Raw genomic sequence first — 23323 nt, forward strand, 5'->3', positions numbered from 1 at the left:
CCTGTGCAATATTTTCCAAGTTTTTAAAGCCTTAAAGGAAATCATATATCCATATTTTATTATGATTCCAAGTTAAATATGAATAAATAACTTCTTAAGGTGTATATGTATTAAGTACACAATGCACCTTAAGACGTATGACCATTTATATGATAACTAATCTTCATAATTACAGTTATTTGTATGACAGTTATTCATCAGCCAAATTTCATCATCATGAAAGCCCTACGGACATGTTTTCGTGACATTCACCCTTTTATGGGTCTGTTTATGTTCCATATCAGTCCAGTAAACAAATTACATTGTTTAATGAATAAAACATAGTCTGTCTGCAGTGGCAAGTGAAAAATCTGATTTCAGAGCTGTAGAAACACTTGTCTGTGTTTTGCAGAAATCGTCTGAAGTTGGCAGGCCATGCGGAAAAGATTAAATCCAAGCTGAAATGACACATCTCTCAGACTCTACATGAAACTTTAGTGTCAGGGAGATTAAGGTCATTTCCAGGGGTTTGTCCCCTTGAGAAGACACTGCTCAATTTTGAATCAGTGGGTGCGAGTAACTAGAGTAAATATTATCACCATCTCATCACACCCTACTAAATAAATATGAATCCATCCCATTCTGTCATGGTTTGTGAAGGGAAGAGACGAGAGAGTGAGGATCCAAACGCAGAACTTTAATTTTAAACAAAAGAAGAGGAAAAAACGATGAAGGTAAACATACAAAAAAGAAGTAACACAAATTCTACAGTAGTATTCTGGCTAATCACACACTACATACAAACAAGAACCGACACAGGAAGAAAGAACAAGAGGGTATATGTGCACATGGGCTAACAAGAAGACGAGGAACACCTGAGATACAAGAAGATGAAGAACACCTGGGATACAGTTAGGGCAATGGACAGGAAGACAGACATAAGAGGAAGATACAAAACTTCAAGCTAAGAGTCTCTTCAGAACTTCAAAATAAGAGTCCTTGGGGAAAAACATAACAATGACGTGACACATCCATTATTGATATACTGTACACGTCCTAGGCTCTGCCTCGGTTCCGGAATTTAGAAACATCACATGTAAATTGTACAGATTCACGGCCATAATTACATGCAGTATGGTGCCATTATGGTAGATGATGCCAATGAATGGCTACATACTGTGGATCATATACAGTAAAAGTCACATTGCACTGGGCCAGTTTGGCATTAGCTGAAGGAATGCTGACACACCTTCACTTAAAGGGAAAATTACAATTCTGCAATCATTGTTCTAAACATGTATGACTTGCTTTATCCTTCAACAGGGGTGTTTGTAAAGGCAGTTTTGTTACAACCAAAGCCTTAAAGTATGACTGGTTCATTCATATCCATTCTTTTGATAGGTTTCCAGATCTTCAAATTAGGGCTGCAACAACTAATTGATTTATAAATATCGATAACGGAAATCATCGACAAACTTTTCATGATTCAGGCTGTGTTTAAAGTTTTGTGAGAGTATAGAAGCGTGAATTCAGTAATGTAAATCAAACCAAATCCTTACGGCCTTTATTATATCAGTTTTTTGAAAAATCATATTTTAATAAAATACAGGAAATAAAATGTCATTTTTATCCAATTAATCATAGAAATAATCAAAGATTAATCGATTATAAAAATAATCGTTAGTTGCAGCCCTACTTCAGATGCTTCCCAAAATCTCCAGGCAATATAAAACACTAGTATTTTTTTGTTTTGAAGTTGCACTACCAAAAGCCTGATTCAGATTAGCCATTTCTACTCCAAGGCCAATTTCCTATTCAACTGGTTACCTAATAGCATGCTGTTAGATTGATTTTCACAGCAGTGTTATAATAGTGCGCCATTTCATTTTCCAGGTCAATTAAGGGAGTTTACAGAGCATATTGTTACAACAGCCATTCTGTCTATGCAAACCAGCAGAGGCCTGCTTCTGTTGGATCTCAAATCAAAGCTAACTGTTACCATGAAGCAAATTGAGAGATCAAGTAGCTGCTTGAGCTCCAGCTACAACTGATATATCGATATCAGATGATTGTAAATGAGGCTTTTGTGCAGTTTTTTTGCTTATGACTGAAGAAACTGAATGCTGTCAATAGTGATCTGCCCACATGCTGACTTATGAAAGATACCCATTGTGGACATATCGAAGTGTTCTTTGGTCGTTTTACAAACAAACTCATCGTCAGCTGTATTTCAGGGTTTCCACGGCCATGGAAAAGACCTGGAAAAGTAATGAAAATTCATAAAATCTTAAAAGTCATGGACATTTGTATTAATATACATTATTCTAGTTATGCTCTGCTTTAAAACACCTTATTGGCTAGATAATGCTTTTGTGTAGAGCTTGTGAAGTGAATGTTGTTTGTCATATTGTAAGCAAATCGTTCTTTTGAGTCAGATCTTTTGAACTGAATTGGTTAGAAAGAATGACAGTCTGAATAAACACTTTACAATCATATTCTATTTGTTTTTTGTGTGTGTGTGTGTGTGTGTGTGTTTTTTATGTATGCAGTAATCACAAAGTATTGGAAAGGTCATGGAAAAGTTATGAAAATGCCTTGGTAATAGGGAACCCTGTGTATTCCACTTGTCTGATCCGCTGTTGTCCCTAATGCCCACCAACGAGAGGCTGTATTTTTCAGCAGTCAGCATACCTCTCATTCCAGTGTGTTTAATTAGAACGGACTGACTCTACGTTCTCCCGCCCACTGTGGTTCTCTTTCTCTTATCATCATGTCTCAGCTGAGTGCTGAGATCCAGCTGTGCCTGAAAGAGCTTCTTATATCCTTTTTCATGTGGATGCATTAGTTTGACACACCTGACGCCCTCTTATAGCAGTTATGTAACCATAGTCCTCAAAAAATGCTTGAATTATGTAGATGTTGATGTTTAATAGGAGGGAGGTCCAAACTTTAAAGCCCTTTATAATTGCCCTCATAATTACAGTGCAATGCCATGAGCATAGGTAAGAACCATGGATGGTTCCTCATTACTGTGGTTGGGTCATTGTTTCTAGTTTTTCTTAAAAAACAAAAAAGTAATAGTATTTGTTAGGAAAAAATTCTAGCTGAAACACATTTTGAAATTTTAACTATTGTTAGAAAAATGAAGTCTAATAGATTCCACCTAATAGATATTTTAATATGAAACTAACATTTTTGTCAAAATACCAGTTACTTTGACTACTGAAAAATCGTGATACATTTTAGTAAGGGTGATGATGTGTCATTTGAAAAACCTTTATTTTGCCGCATGTCACAGTGTTGTCTCTTTTCCTAGTCGCTGCTGTTCAGAACCTCAGGGTGGTCTAGCTGTTTGAGATGTTTACTTCCTCCACAGTGCTGTAAACTAGAAAAATTCTCAGTAGAATTCAGTTGGGTCGCGTAAGTTTTGTGGTCCATGCAGCAATATCGATGGAAGCTCGGTTGACTTGTGCTAATGATCCGCTCTGCGCTATCCAATCTCTCAAGCACACATATCAAGGGAAGCTCGGATGATGCGTGCGCACTCCAGAGATACAATATGATAGAGCAGAGCAGATCAAAACCAGGCTTCAGTCAGGCCGCTTAAATGTTCATTTCAAATGAGAAGCAAATTTAGCTCATATAAAGCACTGACCATGAGATGAATACCATTAAATTTGCTTTGGTGGCCCGAAATTTGGCATGGGTGTACGCCAACATTTTTAAAATCCTGTTATTGAATACCCTCAAAGGGTCAAAGTGTTTAACAGCAATATTACAGCTTCATCCGACATATTCTAACATATTGTCTTAATTTATTGGTGCACCGGAAATCAAGTATTGTTTTGTTCTGGCACTTTGGCAGAAAGACTTTGAATTTACTCAAGTTTTCTAACCAGGTGATACGTTTCTACTGTCAAGTTTTATTTTTGAATTATTCTTGAGTCTACTTGAGCCTTTTGTCTTTCCACACTGAAAGTGAAAATGCTGCATGTTGCTGCAGAATTGCTCACTTTTAGAATATTTTAAGGATATTTAAAATAGATTCAGGATATTCTATTCATTCTCAAAAATCCTGCAGGGATTTGGATGAGGGAAAACACTGTATGAAATGCATTTATCTAGGAGTTCAGTGTTCAGTGGGATGAGGGCTTGATATACTATTTGCACCTTGAAATACAGTGATAGTCCACCTTTGTATGAGCCGTTTAGGCTTGAACATTGTTTAATTTTGCTTGTGTTTTATACTGTCATTATACAGCTTCATATTCCATTTTACTATAGTATTATTTAAATGCAAAAACTCAGAGTGAGGTTGTAACAGTTTGACCATTTGGAAAAATAAATAAATAAAAGCTAGATGTAAAAAAAAAAAAAAAAAAACAGTGAATGGAGAGAAAAAAAGAAGTAAGGAAATCATGGCATGAGATTAAAATATCTTTGAACATGTAAAGCAGGGGATTATAAGGGATGGCATACAAAAGCGGATTCTGAGCCCCAGTTGAAAATGTTCTGGTCTCTCATCAGGCCACCATGTGGAGACACAGTAACATTGCCACATTATTCATTATGACATATGTCACCAGGTAATATGAATTGTGGCCGCATATGGTTATGTCATAGATAGATAAAGAAGTTTCTTCAGTTTGCCGTTGTTGGGGAGTCTGAGTGGGAACTACGCTGGCATCTTAAATTAGTTTGTTATACATTCCTCTTGCTACAATTTTAAATGATCTAATGGAAGGGAACAGAGGTATGAATCTTCACTGGCCTCATGATTCGATTACGATTCAAAGGTGCATGTTTATTTATATATACATTTCAATGGTAATTCAAAGTGCTTTACATAAAAAATTATAAAGAAAATAAATACAAGATACAATTAAAAAACCACTTAAGAACCAGAAATAAGAGTAAAATGTATAAAATAAATATATATTTTTTAATTATTAAAATAATTAAGAAAAGTAAAAGAAAGCTGTTAAATAATATAAACACACTCGGATATATCTGAACTCTTTTTTCCCTTTTAGCTTTTTGTTTAACAGCTATTTTCAAAAATCAGAATGAGTCACATTACATAAACACTATTAAATACTTCAGCTTATTATATTAAAATACGTTTTTTTGTTGAAAGCATTGTTAATCATTTTGGTAACACTTTATTTTGATGGTCCCAAGTAGATATTTAACTGACTGTAAGTGACTTATCAACTGGTTTGCTATAGCTAGTAAACAGTGTTTCAACAAACATTCAGTAGACTATCAATAGCCTGTATAACAGCAGCAAAATAACAGCTTATTGACTGACTTGGTATAGCTAGTAGACAATATTTCAACAAACATTCAGTAGACTTTCAGTAGCCTGTATATAGATCTTTATTAATGACCTTTTAATGAACTGATGTTCTCAACAATAATGTAAGTAGGTCATTAATAGAGATCTATATACAGGCTACTGAATGTCTACTGAATGTTTGTTGAAACACTTGACTAGCTATAGCAAGCCAGTTGATAAGTCACTTATAGTCAGTTAAATATCTATTTGGGACCATCAAAATAAAGTGTTACCATCATTTTTATTTAAAAGTATTTAATTATTAATTAAAGGTAATCTATGCTAAGCCTATTCATTTTAGTTTTAACTATAACCACAAGTTGCTGGTCCATGATGACATATCTGCTTCTGTGATTATGCGGATATCAGCTTCTCTCCTCAGCAGCACAGGTGATAGTAAAGTGGTTTAAATAGCGGGGCTGTTGCCTTAGACATTTAACAAGCATCTCATATGTGCTCTTTCATCTTTTTGCTCTGCGATTATGAAGTCTCAGGTGTCGTGACCCCCTAGCAAACGCTATGATGGATTTCAAACCAGAGTTATCAGACTATATCACCCACGTCCCCTGAACCGCAGTGTCATCATTATTTTCAGCTTTTTTTTATCCCGTTCTGTGAAAATCAGTGCAATAACAGTCACGAGCATGTGCGTGGGTTTGTGAATGAATTTCAGGATTGTAGTTTCATTCGGGCACAAATGGTCGTGTGGTTGATACACAGTCTCAAACAGCTAGTGAGACTTCTGTTAGTCTGCAAACAGCCGTGTTTGTGCACTTGGCTTTAGTTTATGCCGCCTAACATGCGTATACACTGATCAGCCACAACATTAAAACCACCTACCTAATATTGTGTAGGTCCCCCTAGTGCCGCCAAAACAGCACCAACCCGCATCTCAGAATAGCATTCAGAGATACTATTCTTCTCACCACAATCGCACAGAGCGGTTATCTGAGTTACCGTAGACTCATTTCAAAACAGTCTGGCTATTCTCTGTTGACCTCTCTCATCAACAACGCATTTCCGTCCACATGAAAATCCCAGGAGATCAGCAGTTACAGAAATACTCAAACCAGCCCATCTGGCACCAACAATCATACCACGGTCCAAATCACTGAGATCATATTTTTTCCCCATTCTGATGGTTGATGTGAACATTAACTGAAGCTCCTGACCCATATCTGCGTGATTTTCTGCACTGCAGCCACACGATTGGCTGATTAAATAATTGCATGTATGATTGTTGGTGCCAGATGGGCTGGTTTGAGTATTTCTGCTGATCTCCTGGGATTTTCACACACAACAGTCCCTAGAGTTTACTCAGAATGGTGCCAAAAACAAAAAACATCCAGTGAGCGGCAGCTCTGTGGATGGAAATGCCTTGTTGACAAAGTCTACGGTAACTCAGATAACCGCTCTGTACAATTGTAGTGAGAAGAACAGCATCTCAGAATACTGTTCTGAGATGCGGGTTGGCGATGTTTTACCGACACGAGGGGAACCTTTGGCGGCAGGTGGTTTTAATGTTGTGGCTGATCAGTGTATGTTTCTAGCATCTCATGCACCACTGCACTGCCATGGTATAAACTGAACTCTGAATCGATTCTGAATGTTTTGAGAATCGATTCGGGATCGTTTGAGGAAGAATCGCGATGAATCGCTGAAACTAGTTTTTCTCCCACCCCTAGAAGGGAACACCTTCCACCTTATGAATTTAGCTCAGTAATGCCGGGAATGTTGTGAGTATTTAATATTGAATATACCTCTTTTAAAGAGCACCAATTATGGTTTTTCAAATATTACCTTTCATGTAGTGTGTTATATAGCTGTTTGTGAATGTAAAAAAGTCTGCAAAGTTTCAAAAATCAAAGTGCATGACAAATGGAGTTATTGACTCCCAAAAGAAAGAACCGATTCTGAACACCTGAAACGAGTCGTTAGTAATTCCAGACTTACTTCCTGTACTAACCTACGTAATTTGGTAACAAAAAACCCGCCTCTGGTCTACACTGGCTGCTCGCAAACAGCTTTGACCTGCCCTCAAACACTACACTAAGCGGTAGACCAATCACAACAGACCAGGACATCTGACCAATCAGAGCAGAGTAGGCTCTCTGAAAGGAGGAGTTTAGAATGAATCCTTTAGAATGGATCATTGAACAAGTCGTTTTTGACACTGGGAAAAAAAGGTAATGCTACAATTTAAATTATGAGCAAATAAAAAAATAAAAAAAAAGTGTTTTTTGATCTTGGATGCATGTAAATCTATTGTATGAGACCTTTAAAACAAAATTAGGCACGTTTAAAAACCATAATAGGTGCTCTTTAACAGGTAGAAATATTCCAGGTTATTTTCAGCATCCATTTTGACTTGAATGAATGCAAAACGTGTACAATAATACGTGTACAGTTGGACTGCTTTAAAATGCAGTTAAGAAAAAGTTGAGAAAATTGATAATTGCATGAAAATGCATAATAATAATCTAATGTTCGATATAATAGTAGTAATAATAATAATACATACTGAAATAATATAAAGTGTGTTGGGTTCATTATGATCATGACAACCATAGTACATCCTGTAGATCTTTCCTGTTCTGAAAGATTGGTCTGCCATCCCTTTCCTCCCAGACTGCTGGTATGTTTTAACATCCGCTCACTTTGAGTTGACTTCAGCTTTCTTCCAGTGTCTGCGCACAGTATATTAATCTACGAATTTCCCTAGATAGATATTTTATGAACAATAACCTGTTTTGGACATCAGTCCAAAAATAAGTCTTCCATTCCATTGCGCTAACTGTATATAGCCTGATTTGATGGGGTTTTCTTTTTGGGGCTTTTTGTCTTTATTTATTGGAAAGTAGAGCATTGACAGGAAGTGGGTTCTGGAACATGACCCAGATTGGCCTCGAACCTGGTCCCACTGAGCCAAAAGCTTTTATATGTCCTGCCCACACCATAGCTTTGACAATCTAGCTGTTTATAAGAAACACATTTGATTGAGGTCTGGTGGACCCTAATTATCAAGAGTTTCCTTACGACAAACCAGTCCATTTTGAAAATATGTGGTCTTCAGATCCGTGCTGTGATTTTGGAACAGATTGATGATGCTGTCTGTAACTGACCTGCCTTTTTGACTACGAGTAAAGCTTATGTGGTAGTGGTGACAATTTTTGGTTTTGATTTTGGTTGTGTCCTCTGCAGATAAGAACTTTGATGACGAGGACTCTGTGGATGGAGGCAGGTCCTCCACCTCTTCCTCCTCTAAGGGCTTCTCCAACAGCAAGAGAGGGAGTAGCATGGGTTCAATGAGACGACCCAGTTCTGCCTCTGGATCCAGGGTTGCAGGTGAGACCATGGGTGTCACTTTGTAATAAAAAATGGTGGGGACAGTGGCGTCAGTAACAAGTTTTGATGGGTGGGGACATGCTGGTTGTGAAGGCTTAGCTCATGAATATTAATTGGGTTATGCTAAAATATTTTACTATGATCTTTACTGTTTTAATAAATAAATAGTCTGTGTAAAATCGTAATAACATTACGATTGGAATTGCTATGTACAAAATAATTTAAACAGAGCTTTTAATAGCACATTAATGGCTATTTTTTATTTTAATTTTTTCATATTTGAGGGTCCAGCTATTCAGACTGAGACAGTTACATTTTAATACATTTTTGTGATTTTGTTCTTCAGGGAAGGATGGAGTCAGTGCTGGAGCTGTGGATGAGGAGGATTTCATTAAGGCTTTTGAAGATGCACCTGCAGTTCAGGTAAAGCACACCTGTCAGAACAACTCTAAAAAGATTTTGCATGTTAATGTGGGTAGGACATGTTGATAAGATGTTGGTCTTGGCGGACTAGATCTGCTATAGCAGAGCAAGTACGGATACTTGCTACTGCTAGAACAGACAAAGACATACTGAGTTAAGCATGTGGACTTGCTGCTGCTGCTGCTGTACAATTAGACAAACACAAGACATGCTGCTGCAAAATTAGACATAAATACAATCCCCATGTAGTAGATCTAGACAGGTGAAGCTGGGGAGGAGGAGGGTTTCAGAGAAAACTCTTGCAGCGCGCTGCAGTGAAACCAGATTACCTGCAAACTAAGCAAATGTAAATGTTAAGCAAGAGAGAGTACGCAAGTTGATTGGCTACCTGATTACATGTCAGTGGACCTATCAGCTTACACCATGTGAGCCGATTGGCTTGACAAACCACAAGTTGATTGGCTAACAGATAACAAGTTCAAAGAACCTATCAGTTTACGCCATACAGAGTTTCATGCCAGAACTTAATTTGTCAGAGTTTTGTTTATCCTGCAAACACAAAAGGCAAGAAATAGATGTATTCTCCATTTTCAGATATATTCCAGTAAGGAGTTGGAAGACTCGATGAATAAGATCCGTGAAGTACTATCAGATGACAAGCAAGACTGGGAACACAGAGTCACCGCTGTAAGTTATTGCTATTCAGTGTAACTGCTATTTTCAACATTTTGCAGACTTCAGCTTGAAAGATGTGTCTTCAAAGTGGCACTTATGGATCTCTTGTTTCATGTATTCAGCTGAAGAAAGTGCGGTCGCTGGTTTTGGCTGGTGCAACCGAACACGAGGGTTTCCTTCAACATCTCCGGCTTTTAGAAAGTGCCTTCAAGCTCTCGGCTAAAGATCTTCGTTCCCAAGTGGTTCGAGAGGCCTGTATCACGTTAGGGTAAGAAGCCACTCTTCTCTACTTCTTTTTTTTTTTGTTGTTTGTTTTTTACAATCTCTGGATATTTATTAAAAACAGTGTTCCAGTTGATATAGAAACCAAAATGAGTCATGTAGACCATTTTCACACTACCTAATTGTTTTTAACCCATTTTCAGTCATAAGCTTTATTTACATGGTCGATAATCAGAAGAATGGAAATCAGAAAACTTGTTTACTAGCAAAAATGAGTAGTTGTGAAGGCCCTTCACTTTAACAGTAAGCAAATATTTCACAAATTCAGTCTTCAAGGCCCATCATACATGATCTATCTGGTATCTCATCGGCTTAGATCTTCGGTGTAGTTTTAAATTGGAACTGAAGCTGCTTTGCGGGTCTCTGTGATTGAGCATGGCTCAGTGCTGGTCTTTAATTATTCGGGGTGTTGATGTGTTTCTAATGAAGTGAAACCAAGCTTACTGGAGCATGCAGGAGAGCTCCTCTGCTAAAGTGCAGCTACATGATTAATATCTAAACAAGTTCCATGCCTTAATTTCACATGAATGTGATAAATTTAGTCTAGACCTGAAGTCAGTGTATCGTCCGTCATGTGTCTTGTTGATTGGTGGGTTTTGCTGTCTCGCAGGCATCTGTCCTTAGTGCTGGGGAATAAATTTGACCACGGAGCTGAAAGCATCATGCCTACGCTGCTCAACTTGGTGCCCAACAGCGCCAAAATTATAGCCACATCAGGAGTGGCAGCCATCCGCCTCATCCTGAGAGTGAGTCCTGATGAAAAGTTCACTTCCTTTTTCTTTCTTTTTCATTTTTCAATTTGCACAAGTTGTAGTACATACATTTTCCACTCTGGCGGTAGATGACACTATGCCTCAACTTCATCTTTTTTTAACAAAGAGTGACACAATAGCTCTTTTCCAAAACATAGACTCTTCTCTCTACTACCAACATAGGCAGCTACCTTCTGAGGGGCTATTCAGACCAAATAAAAAGTTTAAGTTCTTTTAAACTTGACACAGCATCTTAAAAACACGGCGCGCATTCGGTACTGTATAAAATATAAGTATATTAATAGTCGAAATTTCTTCTGCTATCGTGGATGATGAGAATACATGAAATGTTGCCTTAGAATTTGGCCAAAAAAACAGACATTTTTAAACAGCCTTCGTGTTGTGAGTGCACCTATGATGCTTTAAAATGCTTTCTGGGTAGGTAACTAACTAGAGTTTGGAACAGCTAATGTGTGCATGCTTCTTGCCAGATTATCTTCAATGGGCCCCGAGGAACTTCAACACAGTGTTTTTGAGGGACTTTTTTGTCTTGAAGTTTATTTTCACGGTGTGACAAAATTTTGTGATATTCTGCAGTCAAGATTTCTAATCACAATTTGTTTTGTCTCCCAGCATACACATTTTCCACGCCTTATCCCGATCATCACCAGTAACTGCACATCCAAATCCGTGGCTGTTCGAAGGTAAGCTTGACCTCCCTGAGAGATCTATTTAAAAGTAAAGGAATAATTGACCCAAACATGGAACTTCTGTCATCATTTACTCACCCTCATGTTATTTTAAACCCATATGACTTTTTTCTTCTGTGAAACACAATAGCAACTTAATTTTCTTCACATTTTTCACACAAAGCTTAACATGCCCCAGAAGACTAGAAATCTAGTGCAGAAGTCATATTGATCACTTTTATAATGCTTTTATGTTGCTTTTGCATACTTTTTGAAGCTTAAAAGCTGAAATCCCAATTACTTGTAATTGCATGGAAAAGAGCAACCAGCACAATCTTCAGTATTTCTTTATTTGTGTTCTACTGAAGAAAGAAAGTCATGTGGGTTTGGAATGACATGATGGTGATTAAATGATGACTGAATTTGTATTTTTGGGTGAACGTTTTCTTTAAACAGTGTTTGCAAAGGAGAAACTTAAAATGATTGTCTTCCAATACAAATTCTTTATCTTTTTCATCCTCATCAGACGGTGTTATGAGTTTTTAGACCTGTTATTGCAAGAATGGCAGACGCACACTCTAGAGAGGTGAGTACAGTGAGTGAGAAATGACTGAAACCATAGTGGGCATGAAAATGCAGTTATTTGTTTTTGGGAAATCCATTTTGCCCAGGGTGTTTCTCATAGAACTTAGTTTGTGCATGAATTTGTGTTGCGACCAAGTGATCGCCCCCCTCCCTTTCCTGTTTTTGTGACATTTAACTGGTGAAAACGTTTGTTACTTATCAAAGCTTGCCTGAATGGGCAACTGATGATTCTTTTCGCTGGGGGGAATTGATGAGCCAAGGATGTGTGGCAGCCATGTGTCCCAGCCGTTTCCATGGCAATAGTGCCAAGAGCTCTTTTATAAGGAGAGCCGGACTACATTTTCTCTCTTTTCAACTGTGCCACCTTTAGAGAACTGAGAAGAAGCTCTGGCTCGAGGTCCAGAAAGTATTAAAGGACACAGACTACAAGAAAGTGTACTTAACATGTTTCCATACTACCCCAGGCATGTGGCGGTTCTCACTGAGACCATCAAGAAGGGGATCCATGATGCCGACTCAGAAGCCAGATCTGTGGCCAGAAAGTAAGTCTGTTTTGCAATTTTTTTGGTTACTTGTTTAGACTCAGTAGTAGTTTATTTAAAATATGTGTTTGTAGTTGCTGCTGAAAAGACTAACTAAAACTAGCTGTTTCTGGTTTGGTGCTGTTCTAGCTGGTGGACCAGTATGGTCTTTCTGATAAAGCTAGTAGCTGATTAAGCTACTTAAATGGTTAGTTCAGCCAAAAATGAGAATTCGGTTATTTACTGTACTTTCCCTCATGTAATTTGAAACCTGCATGGATCTTTTATCTTCCGTGAAACACAAAAAGAGATGTAAGGCAGAATGTTAGGTACTGACAGCCTCTGTCACATTGATTTTCATTGTACTGAAGAAATGCAATAAAAGTGAATGGTGACCGAGGCTAACATTATCCCTAACATAATCTTTTGTGTTCCATGGAAAAAAGAAAGTCATACAGGTTTGGAAAAACATGAAGGTGAATTTAAATTTCGCTTCCACAGGTGTTACTGGGGATTCCATGGCCATTACAGTCGGGAGGCGGAGCACCTTTTTCAGGCATTGGAGTCAACATATCAGAAGGCCCTTCAGTCTCACCTGAAGAGTTCTGATAGTATAGTGTCTCTACCACAGTCCGACCGCTCCTCATCAAGCTCGCAGGAGAGTCTCAAGTGAGACATGACAACATTTCACTAGAGATCGACCGATATTGGTTTTTAATGACCGATACGATAATTCTTTTTTTTATTTCTGATTTTAAAAACACTGACAACTTAATCATTAATCACTAACCTCTGGTGAAATGCTTTACAAAACTAATATTGCACACAGTCTACAAATAATACATTTGACTAGATTTAGTTGCAATATACACTTGTTCAAAGCCCCTCACTTAATCAATATTTAAAATGTAAAGTCTTTTGTGTACGATTTTATTGGTAAACCCGATATTAAAGGGATAGTTCACCTAAATATGAAAATTCTCAAATTTTCTCGCCCTCATGCCATCCCAGGTGTGTGACTTTTTTCTTTTGCAGAACACAAACAAAGATTTTTAGAAGAATATTTCAGCTCTGTAGGTCCTTTCAGTGTAAGTAAATGGTGACCAGATTTTTAAGCACCACAAATCACATAAAGACAGCATAAAAGTAATCCAAATGTCTCCAGTGGTTAAATCTATGTCTTTAGAAGTGATATGATAGGTATGGGTGAGAAACAGATCAATATTTAAGTCCTTTATTCTAAAGGTGAAAGTGAAAGTGGAGATTTATAGTAAAAAAGGATTTAAATATTGATCTGTTTCACACCCAAAGTGACTGTATCCCTTCAGAAGACATTTATTAAACCACTGGAGATTTCTTTAATGCTGCCTTTATGTGATTATATTATATTTTGAACTTCAAAGGTCTGGTCATCATTCACTTGCATTGTATGGACCAACAGAGCTGAAATCTTCTTCTAAAAATCTTGAGTTGTGTTCAGCAGAAGAAAGAAAGCCATACACATCTGGGTTGGCATAAAAGTGAGTAATTGATGAGAGAATTACAATTTTTGAGTGAACCATCCCTTTAAAAAACCTATAACCAAATAAGTCGAAAATTTTTAATATCGGTTAAAAATATCGGTCAAACCGATTATCGGTCTATCTGTACATTTGGCATTTGACCTACCACCATTAATTCATATTTGTATTTTTTTCTGACTATACTGTGGGATCCAAAGGTCTGAGACCTCTAGTGAAAATGCTTTTATTTTACATTATTCTAATTGAATTACATTTGAATTGTAATTAAATTAGAATGTAATTACAGCTTAACAATTTGGGTGAATTGTTGAAAAGTTAAATTGAAAAATCATGAAAACAAGAAATTCAGAATTTCTTAGTAGTTGCATTTTGCTTTGTCCCCTTTTGCTGTAATGACAGCTTGCACTCCAGGTGGCATGGACTTTGTGCAAAACCTGTTCATGTTATCCCAGCATGATTTGACAATTTGAGGAGTATATGGTAAATGTCACATGAGCTAGGATCAGTGCAGAATATAAAAATATTTTTCTTCCGTTTACCTCTTAACCTTTCTTTGTTTTTAATTTTTCAAAAAACGTAGCTTATTTCCAGATTTAAATAAAAAAATTGGGCTTTCAGACTTTTGGTCCCTACTATATATACTGTAAACTGATTTTATAATTTATAGTTAGTGATTTTAGATCAGATGATGACAACGTATCTTGATGTTTTCTACCAGAGTTAAGCAATCACTCAGTAACTAATAACTCGGTATGCTTTTTTTAAGTTAGGAAGCTAAATCATGCTATCAAAAACTCTTTGAGTTATGGCTAGTCATGTTAAATCTGGTGAAAGATTTGCCAGCTTTGTTGACAAAGCATGTACACAGATTAATGACTGTGTTTCCTAGCATGTTGCGTCCCCTTTAGAAATGAAGCAATGATGTCATCTTTAATATTAGACTGCAGCATCTGTTAAATTCACTTGCTGTTGTGAAAAAGAGTGAGATCATCTTGCATTACCACAAGTGTGATGAGTGACAGCTCTAATAATCACAATCTGGTGTCAGTTTTTGTACATAAAAGCACCAAACAGTGCTGTCATTTTTATAAAAAATGGCAAGCAAAATTCTGGCTAAGAAGGTGTTAAATGCAAATTAACATTTGATTTGAAATGCTGAGAGTTTGGTGGCACTAAGCTGTTGTGATTTAAAAGCAGATATTTATGCATTTATTTTAGATTTGTAGGACTGTGCGACATATTGAAGATTCATGATATATTCCTGATGATTTTGATGGTGATTATAAAATTAAGCAATATTGTGAATATTGCAATGATTTTAATGTACACATTATGCTCACTTTCTGTCTAACTTCCTGCAGTCGGCCGCTGTCAGTGAAGAGTGTCATCGGAGCCCCCGTTACAAGAAGTAAGTGTTGAGCAACACTGTTTACCTCCTGCTTAGCACTTGCATACAAGCACATATATTACCATTCAAAAGTTTAGACGCAAATGGACTGAATTGATGTTTCTTATGATCTTAAAAACCTTACATGGGAAGAAATTTTAATACTGTTTAAAAAGCATCTCAGGATGCACCTCATGAGTTGGTTGAGAATACCAAGAGTAGGCAGAGCTGTAATCTAGGCACAGGCTGGCTACTTTGAAAAAGCTCAAATGTAGGATAGTTTTGATTTGTTTAACATTTTTAGATCAGTGCAGAAGTCATATGGATCACTTTTATAATGCACTTCAAATGTATGCATCGAGTTTTGCATCAAACTCTTCTGTAATGTTTTTTTTTTTTTTTTTTTTAATCGGGTTCACTATGTGCTTACTTTCCCTTTCTCGCTTCAGGTAAAGTGATTGGCTCTAGGGTGTCCTCCACACCCAGCACCCTCCAGCGTTCCCGCAGTGACGTAGATGTAAACGCCGCCGCCAGTGCCAAATCCCGCATGTCCACCACAACCTCCCCATCTCCCTTCAGCTCTGCAGCGGCCCTGCCACCAGGCTCCTACGCCTCTCTGGGTGAGACCCGCTCACACTCTATCAATCTTTGCTCCTCTCTCATCCTTAATTAGGAATTTTAATAAAATACCCATAAAAATCAGTGGCTTTTATGGCTGCAGTGGCCCATTAATAAAACCGATGGGCGCCATCGATGCTATTAAACTGCTCTCTGATGAGGAACAAACGAGGAGTGTTTGTCACCGATGTTCTACCATTTATTATCCTCAAGGTTTTTTTTTTTTTTTAAGTGTAGTCTGGTTATTTTAGTAAATAGTTTTTTTTTTAGTTTTCCCATTGATAGTTGTTCAACAGAGGGAAAAGAGCATGTTGGAGCACTTTGTAACACATCAGTCCTTGAATATTCTTCCACTAAATATTCTGCTGCAATGACTGTAAAGGGACAGTTCACCCATGTCACACTTGCCCATGTCTTTCTGACCCTTATATTGTTTTCTTCCATTAAAAAATAAAAAAATAATTCATGCTGCCAAGCTCCAAAATGGACAGAAAGTACCGTTAAAGTATCATAAAAGTAGTCCATATGATTTGTGTGCTTTATTCCAAGTCTTCTGAAGCTGTAGAATAGCTTTGTGTAAGGAACTGACCAATAATCTTCACTGATAATCTTCCCTTTCACTGGTGCTCACAAATCTCATTTGTACTTGTGTTCAATTCAAGAATGGTCTTTGAACTTGCCAGGTTTTATGTGATCGACACTACACTCCATTGGTAATTTTCGATATTTAGCCTGTGTTCTACATCTACAAACGCAAAGTAATTCGGCTTTCTCAGACTGTATGAAGTTGCTAACATTAGCTGCCTTGCTAGATTAGGCTACACCGGTCACAGCGTTCTGAGTCCGGACCCCGGAGTGACTCTGGACCGCAAGACATGACAACGGTTGCACCCTCTCATCTTCTCTAGTGAGCAGCGTGACAAAACAACAGTGCTGTGTACACCAGATCTGATCTTTCTGCACTGTATTCTTGAATATTTTTCTCTAGGACCAAACATGCTTCATTTATGCCCTGTCCCGCTCCGCACGCGTTACCTCTTTTCCCTGCATGTGAGTAGACATAAGGCAACACATAAGGTAACGTGGTTCCAAAGTGCCTGTAGACCATAAAATATTTTCCTTCAAAATTTAGCTTTATTAATCAGCATGTTACGAGTCTTTAATAATAAACAAATAGATTTCTGTTCTAATTTTGGGGAAATTAAACAGATGTCATCATCTCTGGCAAGGAAAGACAATAAAATGATTAGTTGGGAGCCTAGTCATATGCAACTGCACTCGATTGATAAACTCCATAAAAGATTTAATGTTTTGGTAGAAGATCCCTTAGACTCCACTGCTTTGGCTGTCTCTGGGCCCCCAATGCAGTTTTTTTACTGTTTAGGGTTACATTTTTTTCTTCTTCTGCCAACTTGGAAATGTAAAAACAAATTGCAAATTGCAAATGTGAATATGTATTGTGATAATTATCGATATCGTGATAATATTTTTGGCCATATCGCCCAGCCCTAACTACATGTATTATAGGGTCAAAAATTAAGGGGGGCTCGGGGCAAAAATGCCACCAAAAGTGACAAAAATGCCCATGAAATTCAAAATGTGTGAGCAAAAAATACCCGCATAAAAAAAAAAAAAAAAACATTTATAACATCTGATATAGTTCTTAATATTTTTTTCTAAGCCTCTCTCTTATACACATTATAAAATATAAAAGAATTATAAAAGGAGTAAATATATTCTATCGAATTATTGAGATTGAGAATGTATGTAAATAACTTGATTAAACTGAAGTATCTGAATAAAAGAATGGCATAAACGTAAATAATCCCCATTGCAATCAATCCAGGAGGCAATTTTTGCCCCTTTATGAGAAGTTTATTTTCTGACACTGAAGTATGATACTTTAATTGGTGCCTTTTTAAACTTTTTGAAGCTTGGCAAAAAAAAAATTTACTCTTTGCACTCATTGTATGGGAATTTCATTGTATGGCTCAATTATCTTTTGTGTTTCACAGAATAAAATAATTCTTTGAATTCTCAGGGTTAAAAAGGACATAAGGGTGACTAAATAATTAATTTACTCATTTACATAATTCATATTCATTTTTGGGTGAACTATTCTCAAACTCGCCACCTGCCACTAACTTATCTATTACTCTTATTTGTTTAATGTTTTATCTGCACCACTTTCTAATCCCATGATTTCTCATAAATAATCCAATAGATTATATCTCTTTACCTGCAGTCACACTCAGTAGGTCCCATGTGCTTCCATGCAAGGCCCATTTGTGAGCAGATCCCTATCTTCCATGGGCTTAACTGATTCTAACCTCTGCCTCTTATGCCTCTCCTCTCCACCCTGCACTCCCCTGCTTTTGTTTTTGTGTTTTGCCCCAAAGACGGTGCACCTGGTAAAATAGATGGTAAGATGTATGTGTTTATGTGTTTGTGTGGACAAATGTGCAGATTTCTCTGTTGGAGGGATTCAAACAGTGTTATTTTGTACCCTTTGTCGAATAATAACTGTTCAACTGATGGTATGACTATACTAGTGGTCTGCATGACCTTTTTGCATGATATACCTCCCATCCTCTTGATAGTACCCTGCTAAAAATACCATCTAAGCCAGCATGCAATTCCCATGCTGATCTAGGCTGTTTATGCTGATTAGTGCCGGTTTTGTTGCTGGTCTAGCTGGTAGACCAGCATAGCCATGCTTTTAAACAGCAAAACCTAGTGGGTGAAGCTGGTTGACCAACATGATCTTTCTGATTAAGCTGGTTAAGCTAGTTTAAAAAGCCTGGTGGAGGCACTAGCACATCAGCATCCCATGTTGGGGGACCAGCACCCAAAACACAACATAAGCGCCATAATGGTCAAAGATGTCTGTCTAGCACGTTTACATAGAAAAGTTATTTTAAAAAAACAGTGCAGGAAGACGCAAAAACATGTTTGGTGTGAACAGCCCCCTGCACTGCATTTTAATACACTTATGCAGGTGTGGTATTAGTTTAATTTAGGGTTTCCTCTAAAAGAGTTTTCACACTGACATCAATAAAATCTCTGAAGGTCAGTTTGTGCTGTTGGTTGCCACTGTATCAGGTGGAGGATCACATTATTAACTCCCCACGTTTCTATTGTTACTCACCAGATTGTGCACCTATGTAGCTGCAAATTGCTGTCAGTGTGAATGGCCTTTAGCCTAGCATAAAGACTTCATATAGGAAACATATTAAGTTACATCAAAACTTCATTTCATAATTTGGGTCGATTTTACAAGACTAAACAGTACTCAAGATTTGGTAGATTTAATTTGAAAGCCATTGTTACTTTTGCTCTAAAGCCAATAATATTCTGATGTTGCTTTTATTTGAACACCAACTAGTTTATTGCAGCATGTCATGTAAGTCCTTCCAGTCAATATAAGTGAATCAATATGTTTGTCCTCAGTATCCCTGTCCTTTTCTTGTTGTTGTTAATTAACCTTTCAGTCTGTTTCTCTCTGTGTCAGTCACTTTAAATCTCTGTCTTTCTCTCACACATTCTATGTCTCCTTTTTAACACTGTCTTTCACCCACAGGTCGTGTGCGCACCAGGAGGCAGAGCTCAGGCAGTGCAGTCAGCACCAGCAGTACTGTGACAGACAGCCGTGGTCGAAGCAGAGCTAAAGTAGTGTCTCAGTCCCAACGTAAGTATTTGCATAGTATTTAACCTCCATTCCCCAGCTACGACACCCAATAAAGCATCTACTACACTCAAAATGGCCTAGCAAGTTGTATGGAAAGTTGCTAGTTTGATTTATATGATTAGCATTCAGGAACCAGAGTAAATGTTGGTAGGGATTCTTAGGTTTTCCTCCTGTATTTTGACCCATTATCCTTTGTGCTCAAATGCACATTTTCAAAAAAACTACTTGAAATGCTTAAACTTTCATGAAACTAGTGCCTTTTTAGTCAAAGCAATTTACTGTTTCTCTGGAGCAATGTGGAGTTAAATACCCTGCTTAATGGCTCAGTTGTGACCTTTACAGTTCCTAGGTGAATTGCACAAAATATGTCAAGAACACTGTAACTTCTAACTTCTTTCTTTTGTTATTTGACCCCAAAAATCAAATGAATTTGTACGGGTGTAATGTGGCGTGGACATGTTTTTCTGAGATTCACCCTCTTAGGGTCACATAAGACTAAACCTTAAACCTTTATGTCAGTAGCTCAGACAATTACCACTGGTCTGCCACCACTCTCATCAGTTTTGTCTCTGTTGGCTTTGTTTTTAATGTTTTCACAATCCAGTTTGGCACCCTGCTGAACATGGAGTTTATTGCAACATTTAAAGTCGAAGCCACTCTCTATGAATAAATGTGTAGATTTAAAGAAACAGTTCACCCAAAAATGAAAAATGTAAATCATTTACTCACCCTCATGCGGTTCCAAACCCATATTTTTCTTTCTTCCATCTCCACAAAAGGAGATGTTAGGCAGAATGGCAGCCTCAGTCACCATTCACTTTCATTGTATGGATAAAGATGCAATGAAAGTGAACTGTTACTGAGGCTAACATTCTTTTCCATTATTGGGTGAACTAAACCTTTAAGTTGCTAGAGCACGAGCAAACAACATCTTGCCTGGTGCATGCTGGATAACCATGCGTCACATCAAGTGTCTTTTGTAACTGGCTACTTTTCACCTGTCTGGTGCCTCGCATTCATGCACAAGGATCCAGATCAGCTAACCCCACTAGTGGTAAGCCCCTGTTCATCAGAATAAAGATCCTTCAAGGCCCTGCCACCACCCTTTCAAGTTGAACCCTGCATGAGTCACATGTCTACCATCATGTCGCATGTCCTGCTCTCACCCAAAAATGAAAATGATGTCATCATTTACTCACCCCCATATTGTTTCAAACCCAAATGACTTTCTCTCTTTTTTTGTGGAATACAAAAGGAGATGCTTGGAGATGGCATTACATCTTTTTCCCATACATTGAAAGTGAATGGTGACTGAGGCCGTCATGCCTAGCATCCACTTTTGTGTTTTGTGTTCTATGGATAAAAGAAAGTCATATTGATTTGAACAACATGAGGGTGAGTAAATGATGACGGAAATTTTATTTTTGGGTTAACCATACCTCTACTCTGAGAATGAGTTCTTCCATTATGTAAGTAGGTTATTTGTTGTTGCTTGGATGTGTTTCTGCAAATGTGTATATTTTTGATAATGTGTCTGTCACTTGTATTTTGTCGTGACTCGTGACCATACCCATGTAGATTACTTTTTCCCATACAACTCAAGTAGACTTGGATCAAAGCTCACCCTGTTTGTCTTGCAGATGTTTATGTGTTTGTCTGTACTCTCTTCTCCATATATTTGCATACACATATCTCAACATTGAGTTGATTTTATCAACATGAACTTGAGCTCTTTCTCATCAAACCAGCCAAGTGAATTAAGGAGGGCTTAGAGTCATCAATGAAAACAATGCTCACAAATGTTAATGTTCAGACAATGGTTGGGCAAATTACTTTTTTCTTTATTACTTTTATGTTTATATATATCCTTATGCTGTTTTATGCTATTTCCTTGGTTTTTCAAGTTCTCACAGTAACTGACTGAATTTTAATGATCAGATTAGTCACAGAGCATTTATTATGATTCTTACCAAGCTTCTCAAAAGATTGGATTCTTGGATGTAAATTAATCTTACATCTCCTAGATGTTAAGTAGTGCAAAACCAATGGGCTTTGGTAGATAATCACTTACTAAATCACAGCCATGGTCAAAATTGACACTTACAGCATTTCCCTTTGCAGCCGGCAGCCGATCCAGCTCTCCAGGGAAGCTCTTGGGGCACACATACGGCAGAATTCCTAGGGCCACTGCCCCTACAACACCCTCAGACAAGTATACGAGGGTCCCACGAAGTCAGGGCTGCAGCCGTGAGACCAGTCCCAACAGAATGGGCCTAGGTATGTGCAATACACATCTTACATCTCAACACTTCACTCCTAAGGACACTAACAAATAGCAGGCATGTAATCGACTTCTTTATAAGTGTATAAAACAATGTGATTATGGAACTCAAAAGGACCTAGACTGGTTCCTTGTGGAATCCCTAAGAATAGGTATTGAAATGCATGGCTAACTTTTTGAGAGCTTAACCCTGGGGAATAATAGGGATTTTGGACAACATGAGGGTGAGGAAATAATTAAAATTTTTGGGTAAACTATTCCTTTAACTTTTTAACTCATTAGTGAATCATAATTTTATTCAGAATCCCATTAGATTCCACCAGTGCAAAGAGATGAGATGTCTTATCTGTGTGAAAAGAGACTCCACATACATTTAAATTGCTGATGCAAGTGTTTGTGTCAAAACTGACTCAGTGGCTGCTCATTGCAGTCTTGTAGGTTATGATTGATTTACCTGTTAATGAAAGATGACATGGCTGACTAATCAACTGCTTCCATTTCTCATCTAACTACTCAATATTGTGCCAATTATCTGAGCTTAGTACGTTTGACAGCAGGTTAAAGCTTTTAAGACAAATGCTGTCTTTTTGTTGTATATTTTTTGTTATATTTAGAGGTGCACTAAGCAGTTTTTTCCACAAAAAACACCTAAGAAAATGAGTAATAAACTTTATTTACATTTACACCATGGCCTAAAAATGCTATTTGAAGTAGAGTTCACACTGACAGCATTTGCAGTGACAAAGCACCCGGGAAGTCATTTATTTTTAGTGAAATTTGGCTATTTGAGGTGACATGAGTGGCAAGGACCATTGACAATGTGATGTGGGCCTGTCCAGAAATACAACTTGAAAGTTTTTTTATGCAAATGAGCAGCGATGTAGCGACTACCAGTGATGTGTACGCATTAGAGCACATATGATCTATCTCCTGTCATATACTGTAGTTTAGTTTAGGCAAGATGTGGAACTTAACTGTGAGCCATTTCCCTGTTCTGTAAGATTTGTCTCTGCTTTTTTGGGCATTCCAAGAGAGTTTGATTCATGCATGAATAATCATTTATGATTTTCATTATGATACATCATGCACTGCTGCAGTTTATATTCAAACACTTTCCCATCCAGAAAGTTAATTTTATGTCAAAATAAATTTCTGCAAGAAAACTGATTCCTTGTCAACATAGGATGACATATTTGACCAGAAATACATCACATGTGTGATCAGGTTTTAAAAAGCT

At 37.5% G+C, this 23323-nt stretch overlaps 1 protein-coding gene across 1 annotated transcript in view; it reads left to right on the forward strand.

The window, feature by feature from the left end:
* LOC127446879 (CLIP-associating protein 1-like) overlaps positions 1-23323 on the forward strand; it is a 109824-nt gene that overhangs the window by 63475 nt on the left and 23026 nt on the right. Inside the window, exons 9-23 of the mRNA XM_051708183.1 lie at positions 8519-8662; positions 9009-9085; positions 9680-9772; positions 9883-10028; positions 10653-10788; positions 11428-11498; positions 12010-12069; positions 12533-12610; positions 13091-13258; positions 15474-15520; positions 15949-16119; positions 18517-18540; positions 19698-19805; positions 20833-20859; positions 21927-22082. Coding sequence (XP_051564143.1) covers positions 8519-8662; positions 9009-9085; positions 9680-9772; positions 9883-10028; positions 10653-10788; positions 11428-11498; positions 12010-12069; positions 12533-12610; positions 13091-13258; positions 15474-15520; positions 15949-16119; positions 18517-18540; positions 19698-19805; positions 20833-20859; positions 21927-22082 — 1506 coding nt within the window. The remainder of the gene's footprint in view (positions 1-8518; positions 8663-9008; positions 9086-9679; positions 9773-9882; positions 10029-10652; positions 10789-11427; positions 11499-12009; positions 12070-12532; positions 12611-13090; positions 13259-15473; positions 15521-15948; positions 16120-18516; positions 18541-19697; positions 19806-20832; positions 20860-21926; positions 22083-23323) is intronic.

This window comes from Myxocyprinus asiaticus, chromosome 10 (assembly GCF_019703515.2).
Source record: "Myxocyprinus asiaticus isolate MX2 ecotype Aquarium Trade chromosome 10, UBuf_Myxa_2, whole genome shotgun sequence".
NCBI lineage: Eukaryota > Metazoa > Chordata > Actinopteri > Cypriniformes > Catostomidae > Myxocyprinus > Myxocyprinus asiaticus.